This window comes from Nothoprocta perdicaria, unplaced genomic scaffold (genome assembly GCF_003342845.1).
Source record: "Nothoprocta perdicaria isolate Ctin4 unplaced genomic scaffold, notPer1 scaffold_112, whole genome shotgun sequence".
Classification (NCBI taxonomy): domain Eukaryota; kingdom Metazoa; phylum Chordata; class Aves; order Tinamiformes; family Tinamidae; genus Nothoprocta; species Nothoprocta perdicaria.
The window spans coordinates 589,143-609,160 of NW_020454228.1; the positions used below are offsets into that span (position 1 = coordinate 589,143).

The following is a 20,018-nucleotide window of genomic DNA, read 5'->3' on the forward strand; positions in this document are numbered from 1 at the left end:
ACGATGCTATTTCTACAGCGCCAGTTGCCCTACCAACATTTCCTGAAATAACCTGTTTTTATGAATTGTCAAAGTCTGTATGTCTGGTTACAAAGAGCATTACTAGCCAGTTGTATATTTTGAGCAGAGGGTAGAATAAGCTCACTGTTGTGCAGCATGAACAGCATGTAAGCCCGAGCCAGGATATCCGGCTGGAGAAAATGCCTTTGAGTTGGCTGGAAGGTTTCTATTAATAGAGCATTAAATTTTGGACAATAGTGTTCACACTTAGGAAGCCTGTAAATTCTTTGGCAGTGCAGAAACATGGAAGAGCCTGAACCCTGGAAAAGGTAGGGTGTACTCTAAAAAATAACATAAAATAACATAAAATAACATAAAAGGTAGGAGCAGGCATACTCCTGCCTGCTCTGAAGGAACAGAACTGCAAATAGTGGCAAACAACTAGGGTGAAAGGGAGAACAGCTCCATAGCTCCATAACCCCTCTTCGGGGGCAGGGATGTATGTGTACACCCTGCTCACAACCAATAACTGATGTGTRTTGCGGCAGTAGCTGGAGTCCTGGCTGGCATCTCGGCTTTGTGCTAATTCCAAGCCAAAACAGTCTCTGCCCAGAAGWGCTCACAGTGGAGCGGAGAAGGGGAGAGGTGCTGCAGAGAGACGCTTGGACGCTGTGGTACATTTGCACCTGATRCCTTTATAGATAACCTGTGTGATGAGCTGGATGGGAACAGGAGCTTGAGGACAGGCAGGTCGAACAGGACAGATTTTCAGCATTTCACTTTGCTAATGTATTATTTGTGGTGAGAGTCATCTATATTTCACAGTTAAGCATACGGACTTCTAGGAGGACAAAACTCGTCTCTGTGGGTGAAAAGGTGTTGAAAAGTTGTGATGTCTTCTCGTAACACCCGTGAGCAGTGTAATGCTGCACCTCACACTGGCATTATCTTGAATTCAGTCAAAAGGCTGATGTTTCGTGCATCACAGCAACACAGCAAGACTGGGTCATTCATCTGCCGCTCAAAATGAGACCTAGAGATGCTCCGTAGAGCAGGCAGGAATGGAAGTGAGCTTGTGGAAGCATATGAAATTAGAAAGAAAAAAATGCTGCACTTTTTGTCATCTTATAGGGATCCTACATTTCTCTTGCTCTTTTAAACTGAATCCCAGCAGCTGCTTATGGATTTTGCAAGGATGAAAATGCAGACATATTTTTTCTTGAAAGCTTTTCCATCCTCACATTTTTAGATAAAATGGCGCAAGAATGCGGCAGGTTTGAAATGTAATGATGTGGACATCCTGTGTGCTGAGGGATCAGTGCCACCACGCAGCTGGTGAGATATTGAGCTTGGTTTGCCAAAGAGATGGGATGGGGKAATCAGGCTAATAAATCCGAGGCTGTGAAAAAAAAAATGCARTCTTCAACTGGCAAGTTGAAAGGGTGTTTGGTTACTAATGTCAGTAGGAAAGGATGCAAGTATTAAATAACCACATTTTGTACCAGAGAGGGAAGAACTGTCTGCCCTTCGGCTCTGCAGATTGCACCTCATCCTCCTGTGCCTTGTTACCTGCCTGTGCTTCCATATCAGACCCTGTCCCACATGAGAAGCAGTGAGTCTATTTCGTCCCGAGTTCCTCAGCCCATCCTGTCATTTGGGCCTGGGTTCAGTTAATCTTTCGGTGCTCTGTTTCCTGGAGAGGCAAGGCCCGAGTCGGGCAGCCCTGAAACACGCTGAGTCCTTGGCGGAGAGCGCGGCGGTGTCGGCGCCACCTGAGCACCGCGTGGCCCCAGGGCCAGGCCGCGGCCGCAGGGCCAGGCTGCAGCCCCAGGGCCAGGCTGCAGCCCCAGGGCCAGGCCGCGGCCCCAGGGCCAGGCTGCGGCCCCAGGGCCAGGCCGCGGCCCCCCGGCTCCCCACAGCGAGGCGAGGGTGCGGAATCACCTGGCTGATGTGTGCCGGCCTCGCCTGCGGTCCTGCCTGTCCACGCTTGGGGTGGCTGCAGCGCGAGCTGGATGGGGCCGTCTTGTACTCAGTTTCGCTTTCCTTGTGATGATTTAGCTCTTTAGGCTGGAAGGTATATTGGGACCATGAGAGGTTATGTGGAAGTTTGGCTTTGGCTTGGTTTAAGATCAGTTACAAAGGGGCATCAAGATTTGTTGTTCTAACCTCCACAAGATACAGTCAAACTGGGTTTCGCTTATTCTTGCTCTGTATCTGAAGAAGGTCTGCAAAACCTAAGACGAGCTTAGAGGCAATGCTGTCAGCAGTGCCGAGGTTATCCTTATTCCAGCCTTGTCTTTGCCAAGAGGAGGGGCTCTTTAGCTTGAGTTTGAAGCCCGTCATGAGGAGGGGCTATGGAAAGGCTTGCAGTGCTCACCCTGCACTTCGGCCGAGCTGAGGGCAGGCGCAGGCGCTGGGTCCGTGGAGCTGTGCATGGTGCTGGTGGCATCTCTGCAGCGTTCCTGGGGTTTGGGCTGGGGAAGGGATTTTAACCCTCCGGGAGCTCTGTGTATATGTCCATATAGAAGCCAGCTGAGCTGCTGAAACCTGTGCTGCCTGCCAAGCTGCTGCGGCGGTTGCGTTCAGCTCACYGCCACTAACTTGTCAGCCGAGGCTTGGGACGTGCTCTGGGAGGGGAGCCCGTCCCCTGTGGCAGGGTGCGGGGAACAGATTGGCACGAGCAGGAGGCGCGAGGGAGCGGCTGGTGTCCAGAGCGTCTGTGTGGCTCGTCTGGGTACTGGGACAGATCAAATGGATTTCAGTGGAAATGTCTGGGATCAGTGAAGTGGGTCAGGGGAAAGGAGCGAACCAAATGTTTCTGTGCAGAGAATAAACCTCCGTCGTGGAGCTAATGAGGCTTTGAAGTCGTTTAAGTGACATGAAACTTTGAAATCCTTTGTAAGAACGGCAGTGCTTTAAGGACTGTTTAATAAAGCCCTTGACTGGAAGAGAAGCAAATATTTTATCAGGCTGACATTGAGTGCTTTTTGTTTCATGTTTGGGGGGAAGTGCGACTGGCAATTACATTTAATTGGCATCCTTTTCCTCCTGTTATCATTGGTGTATCRATTGCTGGGAAAACAAAATACGTGTTTTCTAAAATTTACTGTAAAGTAACAGCTCTTTTGTTTGTTTTCTTTAGCTCTGTGTTCTCAAAACAGCTCATTTTTCTTCGCTTTGCTGGCGAATCTAATGTTTTGATTGAAAACGATACTAAATAATCAGCTAAATGGGATATTTAATGGCAGGAAAAACTGTTTAAAATATTTTTTTCCCATAGGAAAAACATGCAGTTTTCTTTTGAAGCCTCAGCAGGCTTTCAGTGYTAGCAAGAGTCCTCCTGTGAGCTCGATGGAAAAGTGAACCCGTGGGCACGACCACACGTGTGAAAACCACGCAGGTCAAGGTGTAGTCGCGGCAAGGTCCTTCCCAGCCCACCTAGAAGCAGCAGGAGCTGGGAGGTGCTGCAGAAACAGGAAACCTGGGCGTTTGGGAGTAACAGGATTAACCTGCAATCATTTCAAAGTTGCGGTGTTTCTGTAGCACTTTTTTGTGTGAGGTACCCCAGACCGCGTGGGCYGCGGCTGCTGGGAGAGCTTCCCTTGGCTGCCTCGTGCAGGTAGGAGCGCTGGCRGTGAACGGAGCAGCGGGAGGGAGGGAGGATGCGGCGGCGTCAGCTCCTCTGTAGCACCAGGTGTGTTTCACAGCGTCCCCTGGAAACGTRGTCTGTGCAGGGTTTTCAGACTGCGTATAAAAATTCACTACAGGTGGAAATTCATCAGGCGAGTGCTTGGTTCCTTCCCCTGCATTTATTGTCTGCCATGTATATTTTGCCCTTGGGAGTAAAGACACCGTTTTCAGATCTGTGACAGGATGACAGGGTTTTTTTTTTTTCAAATTGGCCTGATTTGTTTTTAAATGAGAAGAAAGTGAGTTCTCCCCTCCCCAGAATGGATTGTGAACTACGGGCTGCTGACAACAGTGATATGGTTATTACTGCAAGGCAGCTCTTGCAGGCGATCAGCCTGTGTGCCGGGCCAGTCACCCCGGTGTGAGGTACGATCGGCGGGTCCAGCTGCAGCGCTGAACAGCGCTCAGCCTTTGTGCCTGAGCAGCGTGTACGTGCTGTCCATGCCCCCGCTGTATGTGCCAGTTCGTGCTGCCCTAATGATTTCCTTTCCCCTGGGGATTAATGGCCTGGATGGGAGCCTCGGCACAAATGGGTTTGCCTCCTGCAAGGATCCATGTCGCCGCGATGCTGGGAATACGAAAGTGAACCKGTTGCGTTAAGGGGTCCTCATTCCCACGGCAGCTTCTGAGGCTGTCCAAGGAGATGCTCCCATTTTACTGCCCCTCAGCAGCAGCCATCTCACATATCGTAGCTTCCGTGTAATGGGAACCACCTCAGCGTAGGTTGTGCGGTGAGTGCGGGCATCGCGCAGTGGCACGGGGAGCAGAGGTGACGCGCGTGTGGCTCTGACACGTGAGGGGCCGCCACAGCAGAGCCCTCGCTCCCCGCTCCGGGCAGCGCTAGGTAAGTTCTGCCTGTCGCGCACGTCGCACCTTCCTTCCGAGCGGTGCCGCCTCAGTCCTGCCCCTGAGGTGCTGGGGATGGTGGGGGCGGTTTCTGCAGTGCCCTGGAGGTGCCCTGAAGACCCTAAGCAAGCTGTGGTGACATCCAGCCCTGTAGCCAGAGGTGCCGGGGCCGAGTTTGGGGTCCATCTGCCAGCCTGCCGCAGCAGGGAAAGCAACTTGCCCGGGCACCGCGAGGCAGTGCTGAACACGGCGTTGCCAGTGGCACAGGGAAGGGAAACAGTTATTTTAATGTTACTAGTGAGTCGGCTACACGAAAAGGTTGTTTTCAGAGTTATTAGTGAGCCGAGGAGTACGCCAGAACTGCCGATCTCAGGTGCTTTAAATGGATGAATGGATAGGAAATTTGGGAAGTGAGTTGTTGATCCAGTGGGTCAGCCGGCATCCTCYGGCTGCCCGCCTGCTTGTTCGTGAACCAGGCACAGAGCTGAGCCTGGCCCCGGCGGGTGAGACCAGTGCCAGGGCCTGGGGGGAAGCTCAGGGCATGAGTTCGGTGTAGAGCCTGCAGCAGGAGCTGCAAGGAAGGGCAGGAATCCTCACCGGCCTTTTAATGGCACCCCACATACACGCCATTGCCTGGATAGTCACGCGCGTCACTGCCTAGTGCCGTGAACTTAATTCCTACCACCACCCCCGAGGGAAAAGCAACGTCACTCACAACGGGTCGCTACTCAGCGCCGTGCACTTGTATTCAATTAGAGCTAATAATAGATTAAATATTAAAGAGGTAAGTGGGGAAAGTGAAATTAATTGGTTTTCAGACACGGAGGGGTGGTAGAGGAAATTTAAGGCATTTTCAGTAAGTTATGTTGTATTCATCTGTCTGGAATAGATACACAAAAACTGGGTAATTTAATGTGCAGTGAAGCAACAATCTCTATGATAAAGAAAAGTGCAGCAAATACTCCTGGTTGATTTTTATTAACGYAGAAATGCAGAAATACAGCAGTAAGAGCCCTGACTGTTAATACTGGCATTGCAGTTTGTCTTCTCCTTGGCTTGGGCTCTGGGCGCCTGCCGCTGGTAGGCGCAGAACAGAACAGGGAGCACAGGAGYGACAAGTACCTCGCGGAGCAGCCACGTCCGGACGTGGCCTGGATCTCCCCAGCGTCCCCTCCTATGAGGATGGGGAGCCGGCCGTGGCGGCGCCGCTTCCGGYGTGCTGAGCCCTCAAGTCTCTTACGCGGCAAAATTTTCATCTGAATTTTTCTCAGTGTTAAAATGAGTTTATTGTGGGAATAGAAGGTCATTTCCTGTCCGTACTAGATCATTAATTTTCTGTGAAAACACGAGWGATCTCACGCTTTTCAAACAATCAGGAAAAAAAGAAATTCCAGTTAGATTGGRATTAACCCCAAATTAGATCCCCGATGATCTAATTTGCAAAATATCCTCCAGTGCTGCAGAACCAAGCGGGGTGAAGATGCACAGGCAGGCTGCAGGCACAGGAGGATATTAAAATGGGGAGTCTTTTAAAAAGAGAGGGAGGGTGTGTGAGAAGTATAAAAACGGCTTTTTAATTCATAAGCAGAAATGCCAGCATTTATTTTTTTTTTAACTTGAATCAGCTGAGAGTTCCCCTCATTGTCTTTATTTTTAGAAGCTTTTGCTCCTTATTCTTCAAAGGAAGATGAGCTATTTTATTTTATTTTATTTTATTTTATTTTATTTTATTTTATTTTATTTTATTTTTGCCTCAACTGCTTGTCACCTTCGAAAGAAGTGATTTATTTCCTGCTGTTTTCTGTGCTTGGGAGGCTTGGGAGCCCCTGGCCCGCTGTGCCGCTGCTTGGGCCAGAGCCGAGCAAGGACACAAACCCCCTCGAGCCCCTGTTTTTGGGTATATTCTTCAAAACATTTCAGAGGAGGAGAAAAAAATGTGAGTTATTCTCTTCAGGCTGGTGGCAGTAGTGGAAAATAAATGACTAATGTGTTTACTTTTAAAAATCCTTTAAAAAAATAAATTRAAAAAMAAATCGGGAGGCTYYKGTGAGTTACTGGTGCCGCACGCTGAGCAGCCGCAGCTCCGGGCCCCGCGGTGCCGTTGCCCGCGCTGGCCGCTCCCGGCACGCTGGTTCCGTCCCCGAGGGCTGCGGTGCCGGCGCGGGCTCCCTGCAGGGCCCCATGTGCCCTTTGGGGCCGGCGCCTTTGGGTGCGCGCTCAGGGGAAAAAATGCCAGTTTGAGGGGGGGCCCTGGTACTTCCTTGTGGAGACAGAGCTGGAGAGGGCCACGTTTCCATGGCAATGGCTGCCGCAGGAGCAGGATGCGCTGCCACCTCCGCAGGGCCCTCGCGCAGGGCACTGCATGGAGTTACCCACCCTGCTAGGTAGAGGAAGGCGCCTCCATCGGCCTCCCCGGAGTTGCTCCRCAGGGGAGGGGGCTGATCCTGGTGGGAACCAGGCTGGGTGTTTCACAGAGCTGCCCAACCGACGTCTCGGCCCCTTATTTTTGTTTTTCTCAACTAGCATTTGCCCAGTTAAGATAAAGGATTAGGCTGTCAAAGTGAATTTGAAGTTGCTTTGATTTTTATTAATCAAGTGTGTGCCTCATATGTGTGCCCGTATCTGGCTTAGGAGCAGGGCGAGCGTTGGGCAGGTGGTTGGGGGTGGCGTTTTTGTGATTCCTTGGGCTGGTTTCCTCGCCGCGGGCAGGGCAGAGYGGCGGCGTTGCTGGAGGTGCCGGCGGCTCCTCTGTCACCCCGTGTGCGGCGGCGCTTGCGGAGGTGCTGGGAAAGCGCRCGGGCACCGGTCGCGTCACCCTGCGCGAGGGCAAGACGGGGCTGCCGGTCCTGGGGCAYGGGCAGCTGGAGCCGCTCGGGATCTCCCTGGGCGTCTCTTTGGGGGCGCGGTTGTTTTTGTGCTGCTCCTACTGAGTTAAGCAACTAAGCAAGCAACTGAGCAACTAAGATGATTAAGGGAATGGAACATCTCTCGTACGAGGAGAGACTGAGTGAGCTGGGCCTGTTTTCTCTGGAGAAGAGAAGGCTGAGAGGGGATCTGATTAACATGYATAAGTTCAGGAAGGGAGAATGCAGGGAAGAAGGGGACAAGCTSTTTTCACTGGKTGCCAGYGATAGGACAAGGGGAAATGGCCATAAGCTGAAACACAGGAGGTTCCATCTCCAGGTGAGGAAGAACTTCTTCACTGTTAGGGTGCCAGAGCCCTGGCACAGGCTGCCCAGGGAGGTTGTGGAGTCTCCTTCTCTGGAGGTCTTCCCAACCTGCCTGGATGCCGCCCTGTGCCACATGCTGTAGGTGTGCCTGCTGGAGCGGGAAGGTTGGACTAGATGATCTGCAGAGGTCCCTTCCAACCCTGAATATTCTGTGATTCTGTGAAGCGGCGCCCGCCTCCCACCGGCTGCCCCGGCCCTCACGCGGAGCCCTCGTGTGTGCAGACATGAAGCAGGCGGCCCGGGCGGCAGCCCCACACGGCCACCGCGTGCCGCAGAGGGGCTGCCCCGTCACTGCAGGCCGCTCTCCGGTCTCGTGGCATTACCTGCGCTTACGGCTAAAACAAGGCCCTGAGAACCCTTCACGCAACACTCACCGCTGTGTGTATATGCAGCGTGCGCCTGTATATACCGTGTGGTACCGCAGAGCCGCTACCCTCAAGTGTGGAAACATTGCACAGGTTTTCTTCGGCGATGGGCTCTTTAAAGGCTATTGCAAATATTATTTTAAGGAGGAGATTTATGCAGTGCCTGAAACGTGTTTCTGTTTTGCAGGCCAAATTATGCCTGTGCGGATGCTTCTGGCAGCGCGGAGCCCCTGTGGGCCCTGGTGACAGCGATGTAAACGTGGAGCCTGCGGAGCCTCACGAGCCCTGCGAAATGGAGGAGCTCTACAAGGACGGCCAAAACCTGCCCCTGGACGTGACAAGCTCGCCGCCGACCATGGCCAACAACAAGCTGGAGAACGGGGTGGCGCAGCTCATCACGGCCGAGGCCTGGAACATCAACTCCACGGACCTGATGAAGAAGGCGCTCTCGCCGCTCGTCACGGTGCCCGCGCCCTCCATGCTCACGCCGCCCGCCGAGCCGCAGAGCGGCGGCGTGGCGCTCAAGGTGGCCGCCACGGTGCTGCAGCCCATCTGCCTGGGCGACAGCCCCGTGGTGCTGCCCATCCACCTGCAGGTGGCGGGCAGCGCGGCGCCGCAGCTGGCGCCCGGCGGCAGCACGCCCTACGTCATGACGAGCCAGGGCCCCGTGCCGCTGCCCCTGCTCCTGGAGCAGCACGTCTTCCAGCACTTGAACTCGCCCCTGGTGCTGCCCCCGGGCGCCCCCTGCGCCACCGGCCCCCTCCACGGCGGCCTCTTCCAGGGCTCCTCGGCCCCCGTGGGGCAGCCGCAGCTGCTGGACCCGAAGCCGGCGAGCCAAGCCCCGGAGCCCGTCCTGCCGCCCGTGTTTCAGACGCCCGGCTTCGCCGCCGTCCTGCAGGACCTGTTCCCCTCGCAGGGCACCCTGGGCTCGGGCCCCTGCCAGCCGCCCCCCGACTACGCGTCCCTCCCGCCACAGGCCTTCAGCTCGCCGCTCTCGCCGCTGGTGCCGCCGGCCACCCTGCTCGTGCCCTATCCTGTGATTGTGCCCCTGCCCGTGCCCGTGCCCATCCCCATTCCCATCCCCATCCCCGTGCCGCATGGCGCCGAAGCCAAGGTGGCCTCGGACTACCCCAAACCGCCGCTGTTCACCCCGCATTCCTGCAAGGGCACCCAGACGCCCCTGGAGAAAGAAGAATCGAAGCCTTTCGACTTCATCCACCAGCGGGAGTTTTCCCAGCTCAGCCGCCACACGGTCATCAAGATGAGCAACGAGAACGAGGCCCTGGACCTCTCCATGAAAGCGGCGCCGGCGCCGCGGGCCGGTGAGCCCATCCCGCCGGCACCGCCAGACGACGGCGCGCTGGACCTGTCGCTGGCGTCGTGCCGCAAGGCGGGCGGCAGCGCGGGCCTGGCCGAGGCCGCCGGCACCGCCTGCCCGGGCCCCGTGCTGGACGGCGCCGCGCACACCGCGCTGGACAAGCTCTCCAGCGCGCCCGCCCCCTTCGCCCCCTCGAAACCGCACGAGAGCCCGGGCAAGGCCGAGGGCAGGGGCCCGGCCAGCGGCTCCGCGGAGCTCCTGCGGCAGCAGCAGAAGTGGCTGGTGGAGCAGGCGGGCCGAGCGGCCTGCGAGCCCAAGGGCGGCAATAACATCGAGATAGTGAGCACGTCGCAGACGGCCAAAGTGATCGTGTCCGTCAAAGACGCCGTGCCCACCATCTTCTGCGGCAAGATCAAAGGCCTCTCGGGAGTATCCACTAAAAACTTTTCCTTCAAAAGGGACATGCCCCAGGACTCGGTGCTGCAGTGCTACGACGTGAAGAACCAGCCGGAGCCACGGGACAACGCCGAAGCTCTTAGGAAACCCGTAAAAAACAGGAGTGTAAAGTTAAAGAAAATGAACTCGCCAGAAATACATATTCTTCCAATCAAAAAGCAACGGCTTGCTGCCTTTTTTCCAAGAAAGTAAATTATGGGTTTTTAGAATTTTAAGATTATTATGGAAAAAAAATAATTAAAAAGATGCACTTGGTTTTAAACTCATTTAAAACTTTAAACTATCTTTGTAAGTTATTTTTTGGGGAAGGGGGAGAGGATCAGATGTAGATTGCCTGTAAGCTGGGCGTTTTTCTTTCGGTTTTTGTTATCGAATTTTGACTTTTCATGAAAATAACTGAATAAAAAGCAACCTATTTTTCAAGCAGATTGCACATTTTGCAGCTTTAATGGAATAACGGATGAGTCAGAGGGGTAAGAGCTATTTTCACTGCCATAAAGTGCTTTGATGATGTAATTCTTCATAACGGTTAGAATGGAAATTTCAAAATAAATGTTTGTACGTGCTAATTGGTTGCGGCATTTTTGTCATTTCTGAACTGTTTTCGTTACATGGAAAAGGTTTGGCAAAAGTCTGTAAACTGTAAAGCGCTGCAGTTGGTTTKTGACGACCCTCAAATGCTTTCAGATCAGCAGGCTAAGAAAAATTATATTGCCCAAGCGCGCTAGGAGGGAGCACTGCCGAGCAGCCGCTGTCCGCGCGCCTCAAGCAGCTCCTGTAAAAGCGAGAGCAAGCGAGCAGCAGCAGCAGCTAATGCCAGTTTCCTTCCTAGAGACACGTAGGAAACAGTTTGAAAAGATTAAGTTGTATTAGCAATTACTTCAAAAAGAAAACCCTAAAAGTCAGGGGAATTCGGTGGCCGGAGGGCGAGGAAAAGTCACATAATTTTTCCCAGCCTGACTCTAGAGCTATGGAAAAGTTGTTCATTGTTAGTTCTATAATTTCCTTTGATGGCTGAAATCAATGCACATACAAGAGCAGAACTATGTAACGTTATTACTTGACAGTGTACAAGCCACCCACATCAATGGAGAAATGTGAATGTCTAATTCCAATAAAAGTTGTGGTAGGTCGCCGCTTTGCGCTGGTGTGTGGCACGGAGCCGCGTTCCTGCAGGGCTGCCCGGAGACGCGCCCGGCTCGCCGGCGGGGACGCGGCCCRCGGAGCGACGAGCACGAGAGCGACGTGCGAGGGACGCTGCCCGTCTGCGGCCTGCCCTCGGGGTTTGGGAAGAGCCGCTTGGTTTATGCGMTGTGCTGCCAGAACAGCACCACAATTGCCTCTAAAAAGTAGAAAAGAAATAGCAGCRGGGGAGCCAATTTCACACCTTCTCAGCGGGATCACCTTCCTTTACCTATTTGCAGCCAGACTGCTTCCACGATGCGTCGTGGGCAGTTTGGGGAGGGCTTTTACAGCAGCTCTTTCAAGGAGAAGCCGTCCAAACAAGCAGCTTCCAGTTAGAAATCTCTCCTTGGCTCCGGGCAGAGCTCTCACTCTGCAACGTGCTGAAACTCTGGCTGCAAACACAGGTAGAAATTCACTATTCAGCAAACGCGTCCTCATCAGGACGGTAGGAAAGACCTTCTGCTGTGGCTGGGCTAAAGAACCATCACCTCCAGGGCTTTAGGAGGTGCCTGGGGTGGCCACCCCCAGGGCCACAGCCCCTCTCCATGTGAGGCAAGGCCCTGTCACGCTCCTCTGCAAAGGCAGCAGCGCTGGGGCTGCTACGTTGCTTTAGAGAAAGGAACTCACAGACTTGGCCGCTCTTTTTATTCTCGATAAACAGGAGTAGGTGCGAGGAAAGCGCGATGGATCAGGGCAGGGGGTTCCAGGGAGGCGGTTGCTTTATAAGGTACAGGCTGCTCAGGCAGCTGACACACCAGCCGGGACGCCCGTCCTCCATGCGTGGCAGCAGGGGACCCAGTGTCCCTGGCACCTCCTGTGTCCCCAGGGAGGTGCGGAGGTGCCAAACCCGGCAGGAGCTGAGGAGCTTCCACATGCAGGAGCCTCCCTCTTTGCCCCAGCTGCAGCTGGTGCTGCCAGCTGGCCGCAGCTCCCAGGCAAGCTCCTGGCCGGCTCTCTGCTCCTGTTTAACTGTGTTCAGGCCACAACTCGCCTAGGAAAGGGGTGAACTGCAGCCTCCCCGCCCTGCACAGCGGAGCCAGGGAGAAAGCAGAGAGGATCTGCACGCGCCCTGCGCCCACTGCCCACGCCGCTATCAGAACAGCCAAGCTCTCCTGCGCTCCTGGTCAGCGCCAGTCTCCTGCTGGCCCCCTGACTGTACAAATACCCCCCTATAAATACATCAAGCCCAGGGGCTTCCTYGGCTCACCCACCCTAGTGCTTGTTTTTTTCTGGATTGCTTAAAGTGCAGTGGCAGGAGGGCTATTCTGAAGGGCTGCTGCCCTGCCAGGAAGGCGAAGGCGCCTCAGGCGGCCGCGCTCCCCTCAGGTGWCTGGGCCCTGTGACAGGAGCAGCCACCGCCTGGGGGACGCTGCCGCGGSGGGAGCTGCGCTAACCGGCTGCCATCGCCGCCCCTCGCGCCCGTACAGCACGGGGCCCACGCACTGTCTGCACGGAGGAGGAGCGGCCACAGAACGAGGCACTTWATGACACCAGGGCCGAGTGCGGCCACCTCCTCCTCACCACTTGCAGCAATTACAGGTTTTGTACATGGGGCCGTTAATTTTCCACACGGCTCCCCTCTAACTGCTTCTGAAACTTCCGAAGAGCGAGAAGGAAGCAGGRCGTGCACGGGATACACGGAGCTCCCCTTTCTGGGGGCTGCTAATGCAGAGGTTAACAGCACTCGCGAAGCTGAGGGGAAGGCGGTAGCGCTAGTGGCAGGAGCAGGAGGCTGCTTTACAGTGACGGGCAGGGCACAGGAGGGCGTGGAGCCATACGGGCCCCAAGGGCACCCTCCTCCCCCGAGATCCAAGCTTCCTTGGGCTTGGGGGGCAACCGTGGGAGAGGCTGCCCGCACGCATAGCTGGAGGGCTTGGGTCACCTTCCTCTCCCTTTACTCTCTTCCCATTATCAGTTAGAGGGTTTTGCAAGGAGCTCCAGGCACCTGATCGATGGAGAGCAACAGGGCCATGGGTCTCAAGCAGAGGCCACTACAGGCAGCAGCCTCAGGGACAGCAGAGCTTGAAGTTGTGACCGTCAGGAGCTTTTCCGAGCAGGCAGCTGAGCCACCCTGCTCTGCACCCCAGTGCAGCCCGTTCCCTTCCCCAAACATGTTGCACAAGGCACAACCTGTGACAGATGTTCACCTAAGATTCCTGCCTGCAGAATTAGGGSACAACAGCACGAATTAGTCAAAAAGAAGAAGGAACAGTTTATCGGTCAGAAAACTTCTTTGGACCAGGTGATTTTTAGGCTGAGAGAACAGAGAGGCCGTCAACTAAAAAGACTGTGAGTACAAGAAAAGGGTGCAGAAAGGGAGATGAAAGCAGTCAGAAGGAAGCCAAGCCAGGAGCTACCTCCAGGTCTGTTAACATCACACCTTTATGAAAAGTTAGCAAGCACCCAGCCACAGAAGGGAGGGAGGAAACAAAAGCGCAGCCCTTGGCTCCGAGAAGACAACAAGCGGAGAAAAGGAAGTTGGCAAGTTGAAAGAATTTGCTCYGGGGAAACTCGGCTTGGCAAGAGCAAGAGAGAAGGCGAGTGCAGAGASAGGGGTGCAGCTCTTCCTTGGGCTGAAGGCAACTGAGCACCGAGAGCAAGGGGACCGTGTAGCAAATCTCACACCCRTAAGGGAGCGTGTCTGTGCTGCCCTGCGGCAGACTGGCCCTGGCTGGGCAGGGCATGAGGAAGGGCAGCAGCAGACAAGCAAGGCCAGGGGAGAAGGGCAGCAAAGGCATCAGGTGCTGCTTCACACGTCACGAGTGTGAAGTTACGCATGTGCTTGCAGTGGGGCTTAATTCCCCAAGCGGGGTGAGGGCCCCAGGCCTCCTACCACACACACTCCTGCCCCATAGGCCTGACAGGCCAAGACACCTCCCAGTCAGCGTGAGCTGTTCTTTTTTAACCACTTCTGCCCAAGTGCTCACRTGCCAGGGCCTTCCTGCATGTTCCTGCATTCACAAAAGGACCTTCCAAAAGCTCTCTGGCACGTTCCAGGCTCATGCGGGAAAGGGGCTGGCCCTGGAATGGCAGCCGAGCGCAGGAGCCCAGGCTTCTTCACTTGCATGGAGGCACCTGGGCACGACTGCGAGTGCCTTGCTAACAGCCCCCGAGACGAAGCCTGGGCAACACGAAGAGCGTAATGTCCTGCTGCCGSCTCTTCTCGGTTCTTTTTGTGCTCAGGCTCGTAAGAACATACTGCAGCGTCCTGAGAGCTTGTTTTCCTCGGGCTGGCATGGGCTCCTCCCCCCCTGCACACAGCCAGGCTGCCTCTGCCGCGTTAATAACGGGGACTTGGGTGCTTTGGGCTTTATCCTCACCTCTCACTGCTTCAGCACTTCCCTGCCACCCTTACTCAGCAGTCCTTTTCCCTCCGATATAAYCAAGTTGTTGCAGCTGAAGTTTGCAATTCAGATAGTCTGGGAYTGTCCTAGATAACAGAGGCGCCTTAGTGCGGATAACGTATTTTCCAGTTGTTAAAATCCTGATCGCACACTCCTGCTAGGAAAATCCTTTCTGTTGTTGAATCATCTGAAACATTCCTACATGTYGGGAGAGAAAAATTACTAAACACTAAAATATTTGGCATTTGTGCCTGTATACCCCAAGTTCTCCTACAATAACAGTTTGAATACGCTGGTATTCAAACTATTCACTTCCCTTCCAAGCCAAGTGAAGAAAATTGGAGGAGCAAATGGCAGGATACAGTCTAATACACTATCTGAAGGGAGCACTACTCCCCATGCAGAAGGCGAGTTATCTGTGCCCGAGCCACAGCCGTTTTCACTCTTGCGAAACGCGGCCTGGTGCCCGGTGCCGCTTCGCTCCCGGGATCACCGTGTCCCTGCGCTCACAGCTGCCTCGGAGCTGCTGCATTTGCTGCAGTGCTTCGGCCTTCCCACCACGGCCTCGCTCCGGGATTCCCACCTGCGTTTGCTTAACAAGTGAAGATGGGCAGCAATTTGTTGTACCCTGCAATCTCACAGACCAGAGCCGTGATGCTGAACAGGGGATAACTKCTTCCTGCTTCTCCTGTCCTGCAGGAAACCCCCCAAAATCTTCTCAGGAGGCGCAGAAAGACTATTAAACATTTTTTTGAGGCTTCTGACATCTAAGTTGCTCCCTGTGAGACCACATCAAGTAAAGAGAGAAAAAAAAACCCTTATCTGCACTCACACCTACACAGGTACCAAATGGATTCTTTTTATTTTAAATAATCATTTCCAAGTAAATACCTTGAGAACTTGACCCAGGGAGAAGGGGAGGCCAGGGAACCCACAGCAGCAGCGCCTGCAGCTTGCCCTTTGCAGACCCTCTGTCACCCAACCACGACGGCAGGGCTCAGCGCGCAGCCTGGAGCGCCCTGTGCCACCTTCACCCAGCACCTCCCCAGGACTTGCTTAAAGAGGATTAAAAAATCCCTACAGACTAACTAAAAACAGGCAATATTGGTGCCCACCTTTTGCCACTTGAAACAGGAGCTGTGCTCCGCCGAGCTAARTGAGCAACAACGAAGGTCTAAGCGCAGGCTGCGCCTTGCAGAAATGGCCTCAGCGCTCAGGGACTTTCAGGGACTGAAATCCCAGGCAAAGGGACTTTTGAGCGAGACACCCTGTGTGGGAGACCATGGRTTTTGCTAGTACTTCTTGTAATAAAGTAACTTCTTGCTAATAAAATATRCACCTAAACACTTCCTTCCGAGCTCCAATGGGGCCTTTCATGSAGGATTCAAAGCGGACGTTTCCCCCTCTGCTGCGAAGGAGAGAGCTTTAGGTTGGAGAATGAAGGAAGGAGGATATTGAAGCTGCCACAACAGGTAATGCGGATCCATCATTAAAACCARGAGTCAAGAGCTGTACAAGCACGGGCGTCTTTAGGATGAGAGGTGCCTGGTCAGATCGCTCAACTCCGACAAAGAGACCTCCAGGGATCACAGTGAGAGCCTGGACGACGACGCTGTCCAAAGTTAAAAGCCTGCCCTCGTTCCCAGGTTTTGGCTCCTAGACCAGTTTGACTTTGAAAGAAATCACATCAGTAAGAGTCGGCAGCTGGAGTTCATAAAATAAGACAAAATAAAGAGATACCCCCAAGACTCAGGTAGAGAATAGAGATTCAGCTTATGTTTCCAGATAAAATCATGTCAAGATGTCATTAGCATTAGAAATTATTGACCTCAGGGGGACAGACCCAGGAATCTTGCTTTAACCTGCTGCCCATGCTAGAAAGGTAGATTATGAATTTTGTTACCTCTGAACAGTAAGATGGACAAAAAAAATCCATTTTGACCAAAMAAAAGTCAATTTTGACACAAGACAAAACACTGCACACTACTGATATGTTTAAAATGTTAATCTCTTCATTTTCTTCTTTAAAAACCCAGTTCAACACGAATGGCCAMGGACATCTGTTATGGCTCAGCAGTCAATGCACCCAAACCTGACGCAGTTTAAGTCAGTATCTCCCCTTGGCTTCTGGTTTTCCACTACTTTTTTCTTTCCCATGTTTATTGCACGCAAACTGCATCACTGAGGCTTCCACTTCTGTTTTCTCTGAAAACAGTTACATTTTCCCCAACCTGTTCATTTCCTGTAGCCAAACACTGCCCGGGCAAAGACAGTTTGCAATTAATACAGGACGACGAATGCAAAGATGTGCGGAAGTAACTCGCTCCTCCGGCTGAGCCGCGAACACACTGTGATGAGCCCTTGAAAGCAAATAAATAGTTGGCAATGTGATTTCAGATAGGAGGGAAAAAAACGAAAGAAAAGAGGCTGGTAAGCACGGAAAAAGAGCTGGATGTTGCAAGCACAGCAGCAGTAGTGTCTTGGTGCGTTGCTTAAGTGGGCCAAATGGGGTGGCTGGGGTTAAATGCAATGGGGAGAGCTGCTCGCAGGGGCTCTGTGCCCCCACCCTGGGGTGAAGCCCAGGAGAGGCGCAGCGAGGAGGCTGGCAGGGAGGCTGAAGCCCCTTCCTCCAGCTGCAGGGTGAACGCCGGAGCAGGAGCTGACGGCTCCCCTGACACGGCTACGCGCTGCAGTCTGTCGAGCGCCACAGCCCCTCGCTCCGTGCCCGTCCCGCATGGACCGCCTGCCACGAGGGCCTGGCTCCTTGCAGCCTCCGAGGGCTCCCCGCGGGCTCTGAGGCACCAAGACAAGATACAAGTGCTGAGCAGGCCACCGCCAGAGTAGTGCTGCCTGAGGAGAGGGGCACCTGTCAAGGAGGGGGTGGCACCAGCCTTCCCGGGCAAGAGGAAGAGTCGGGAACAACAGCTCCTACGTGCACCAGGGGCCAAGCAAGGAAGCTGCRTGGTCCTTACTATTTTTCATCATGTGCGGGAATGAAAAGCATATGCAAGGATCCTGCCACGAGAATGGGGGTCTCAGTAAGAGCAAGCCGTGCCTGGCAGCACTGGTTTGGAGAGCTGGAAGTTGAGGGAAGGAGTGTTCAGTCACTTCCCAGGCCTGTTTGAAAGCTCTGCTCTTGGGCATCCGAAGAGCACTGGCACTGACACCTCGGGAAGCAGAGCAACTCCAGGCGTATGGAAAAAAACCACAAGAAAAGGAGAAGTCTAGGGAAAATCTGGTATTCTGCCTTTGAACACCAGCCACCACTCAGTGAGACGGCCCCGGTGCCTGCCAATGTGCCGCGRCTGCCACCTGGGAGGGTGGACGAGTCCGTCTTTCCAGTTCTCGACCTCCTGCTGCCGAGGCTGCCAGGCCAGGGGAATGGCAATTACCACGGTGGTTTTGTGGTGTATTCRCTTCCTTCCAGCTGTCATAACTAGACAGGACCCGTTGGCAGGAGCRTGTTTCTGCCAGCTTCAAGCTGCACATCTGTTTGCAGTTGTCTGTCCACACCACACAGGATGGGATCGCTCCGGCGTCTCGTCCTGGCATCTGCTTGCTCGTGCTATTTGTCCTGGAAGGGCCTTGATCTGGGAAGCTGAGCAAAGACCCCTGCTAGCAGAAAAAGCCTTTGTGTGTTTTAAAAAGAAGCAGAGCTGAGTGGCCGTGGGCGGACGCGGCTCACACAGGACTCCCTGCCTTGCACAGCAGCATGGGGAGATCTTGGAGCTGGTGGCAGCTAATTCTGAYTCCGGTGGGACAAGTCACAGCTAATCAAAATGATCTGCTAGGGCAGGAATGGGTTACTGTGTGGGATTTAGAGGCCTCCCGGGCCACTGTAATGTCACAGCTGAAGTACACGTAGAACTCGCCCCATTTACACCACCCACAGCTGCCAGAACTTAAGGGGAGCCCTTGGAGGAGGAAGTTTGGAAATATAATTTGCAGCTACTAAAACAAGAATCTCAGAGGTTTCCAGTGTTAAAAAATAAATAAAGAAGGGGCAGCAGCACTGACAGTTGGGGGACCAGATCCTGGGATTATAGCCTAGCTAATAAGCTTTACAGAGCAAAAGATCATATAATTTCACCATCATAAACTGGTGAAAGCAGCAGCAACTGCCTCACCACAGAAAGGGATGTGAAATCTGCTTCGGCCTCCCCACATCACTGTAGCACTTGGGCAGTTCCGGATGAGCATCTTTCATTCACTCCAGTAGTTTTATATGCAATAAAAAGGAGAGGAGGAAAACATGACCTTCAAAATTGATCCCTAGGGGCCTTAGAAAAATGCAATGCAACTCCACACAGCTCTGACTCTGCTGAAGCAGCAGCAGGAGCAGGAAGGTGCCGATACCTTTTGAAAGAGGATCAGCTATCCAATGTCGCAGTTAGATGCTCGTTTTTCCCTATCACGGAACTAGCGAGGCACCTGAAGCTAAGATGCAGCTCCCACGTTTTATCCTGTGCTTGGCTGCCTGCTGCTGCATGACAGCAGCCTGCACTTCCCACTGCCTCCCTCCCACGGCTGCAGCGGCGGCCCGGCAAGCCTGGGGACACCATCGGCCGCACGCGCAGCCCGCTCTCCTCACTCGGAAAGCTCCCACGTCTGTGCTCAGCAGCAACTTTGTTTTGCTCTGTACCACTGCCCTCTACTCACCCTTACATGCAATTACTGCTTTTGGTTGCTATTTTCAATCTATGGGAGAAAAAATACTTTAAAAAAATCCACTTACCTTCAGAGTAATTGGTAGAGAAAGCCATGCATAAGTGTTTCAAAAGTGTTGTAGATAGAAACATTGAGCAGACCTTACGGTGATTCCATGATAATGCAAAGCACACACACACACACACACACACACACACACACAGAGAAAAATCCATCATTTCAAACTGGATACAGAGAAACAGTAAAATAGAAATTATCTTAAATCAGTGATTCCCAACCTCTACTTCATGTTGGCTTCACACATGCCACTTTTGACTCCTTGCTTTCGGATGCAAAATCATTTGAAGTAAAAATGTTATATTATAAATTCATATATACATACACACACACATATACATATATACTTGAGCACTTTCTTTCCATTACTTCCTCATTTTTAAAAGGAAACATGATCCCAAGTTGGCATACTGGAATATTGTATGGAAAGTAAAAGTATTGTATGGAAAGAAAAAAAAGGAAAACGTGACCAAGTTCTCTGAGCCAGGTAGGACAGTGAACTCTTAATTCAATGGCAGACCCATGCTTTAAACCTCCCACTATCACCTCCAATGAAAAGAGAGACAAATAAGTGTGTTATTTTATCTGACCAAATTCAGGCTTGGGTATTTTGGTCCCCCCTGCTTCAGGCTTCATTTTCCACTACAAGGAATATCTGAAATTTTTAAACCACATCCCAGACACACAGTCACGTCTGCAGACTCCCATTCAACTGTCACCAGAATTACAGAGAAAGCTAACACAGGTCCTGGGAAGATTGTATCCCTAAATGGTTGGAAAGGAAGAAGTGTTTCCACAAGCAGTATGAGTAGGCAGAAGAATTTGTCTGCGGAACATCTTTCCCTCTACAACCTGTAGT

General features: G+C 53.1%; 1 protein-coding gene across 1 annotated transcript; it reads left to right on the plus strand.

The window, feature by feature from the left end:
* Positions 1 to 8,322: 8,322 nt before the first annotated feature.
* On the plus strand, positions 8,323 to 10,997 carry RAI2 (retinoic acid induced 2). Its single transcript, XM_026052082.1, has one exon. It carries the CDS (start codon positions 8,424 to 8,426, stop codon positions 10,095 to 10,097), a length of 1,674 nt encoding a protein of 557 aa, XP_025907867.1. The 5' UTR covers positions 8,323 to 8,423; the 3' UTR covers positions 10,098 to 10,997.
* The last annotated feature ends 9,021 nt before the right edge of the window (positions 10,998 to 20,018 follow it).

What these genes read in the sequence shown, in the direction of transcription:
- RAI2 (XM_026052082.1), top strand. Translation starts at nt 8,424, where the DNA reads ATGGAGGAGCTCTACAAGGACGGCCAAAACCTGCCCCTGGACGTGACA.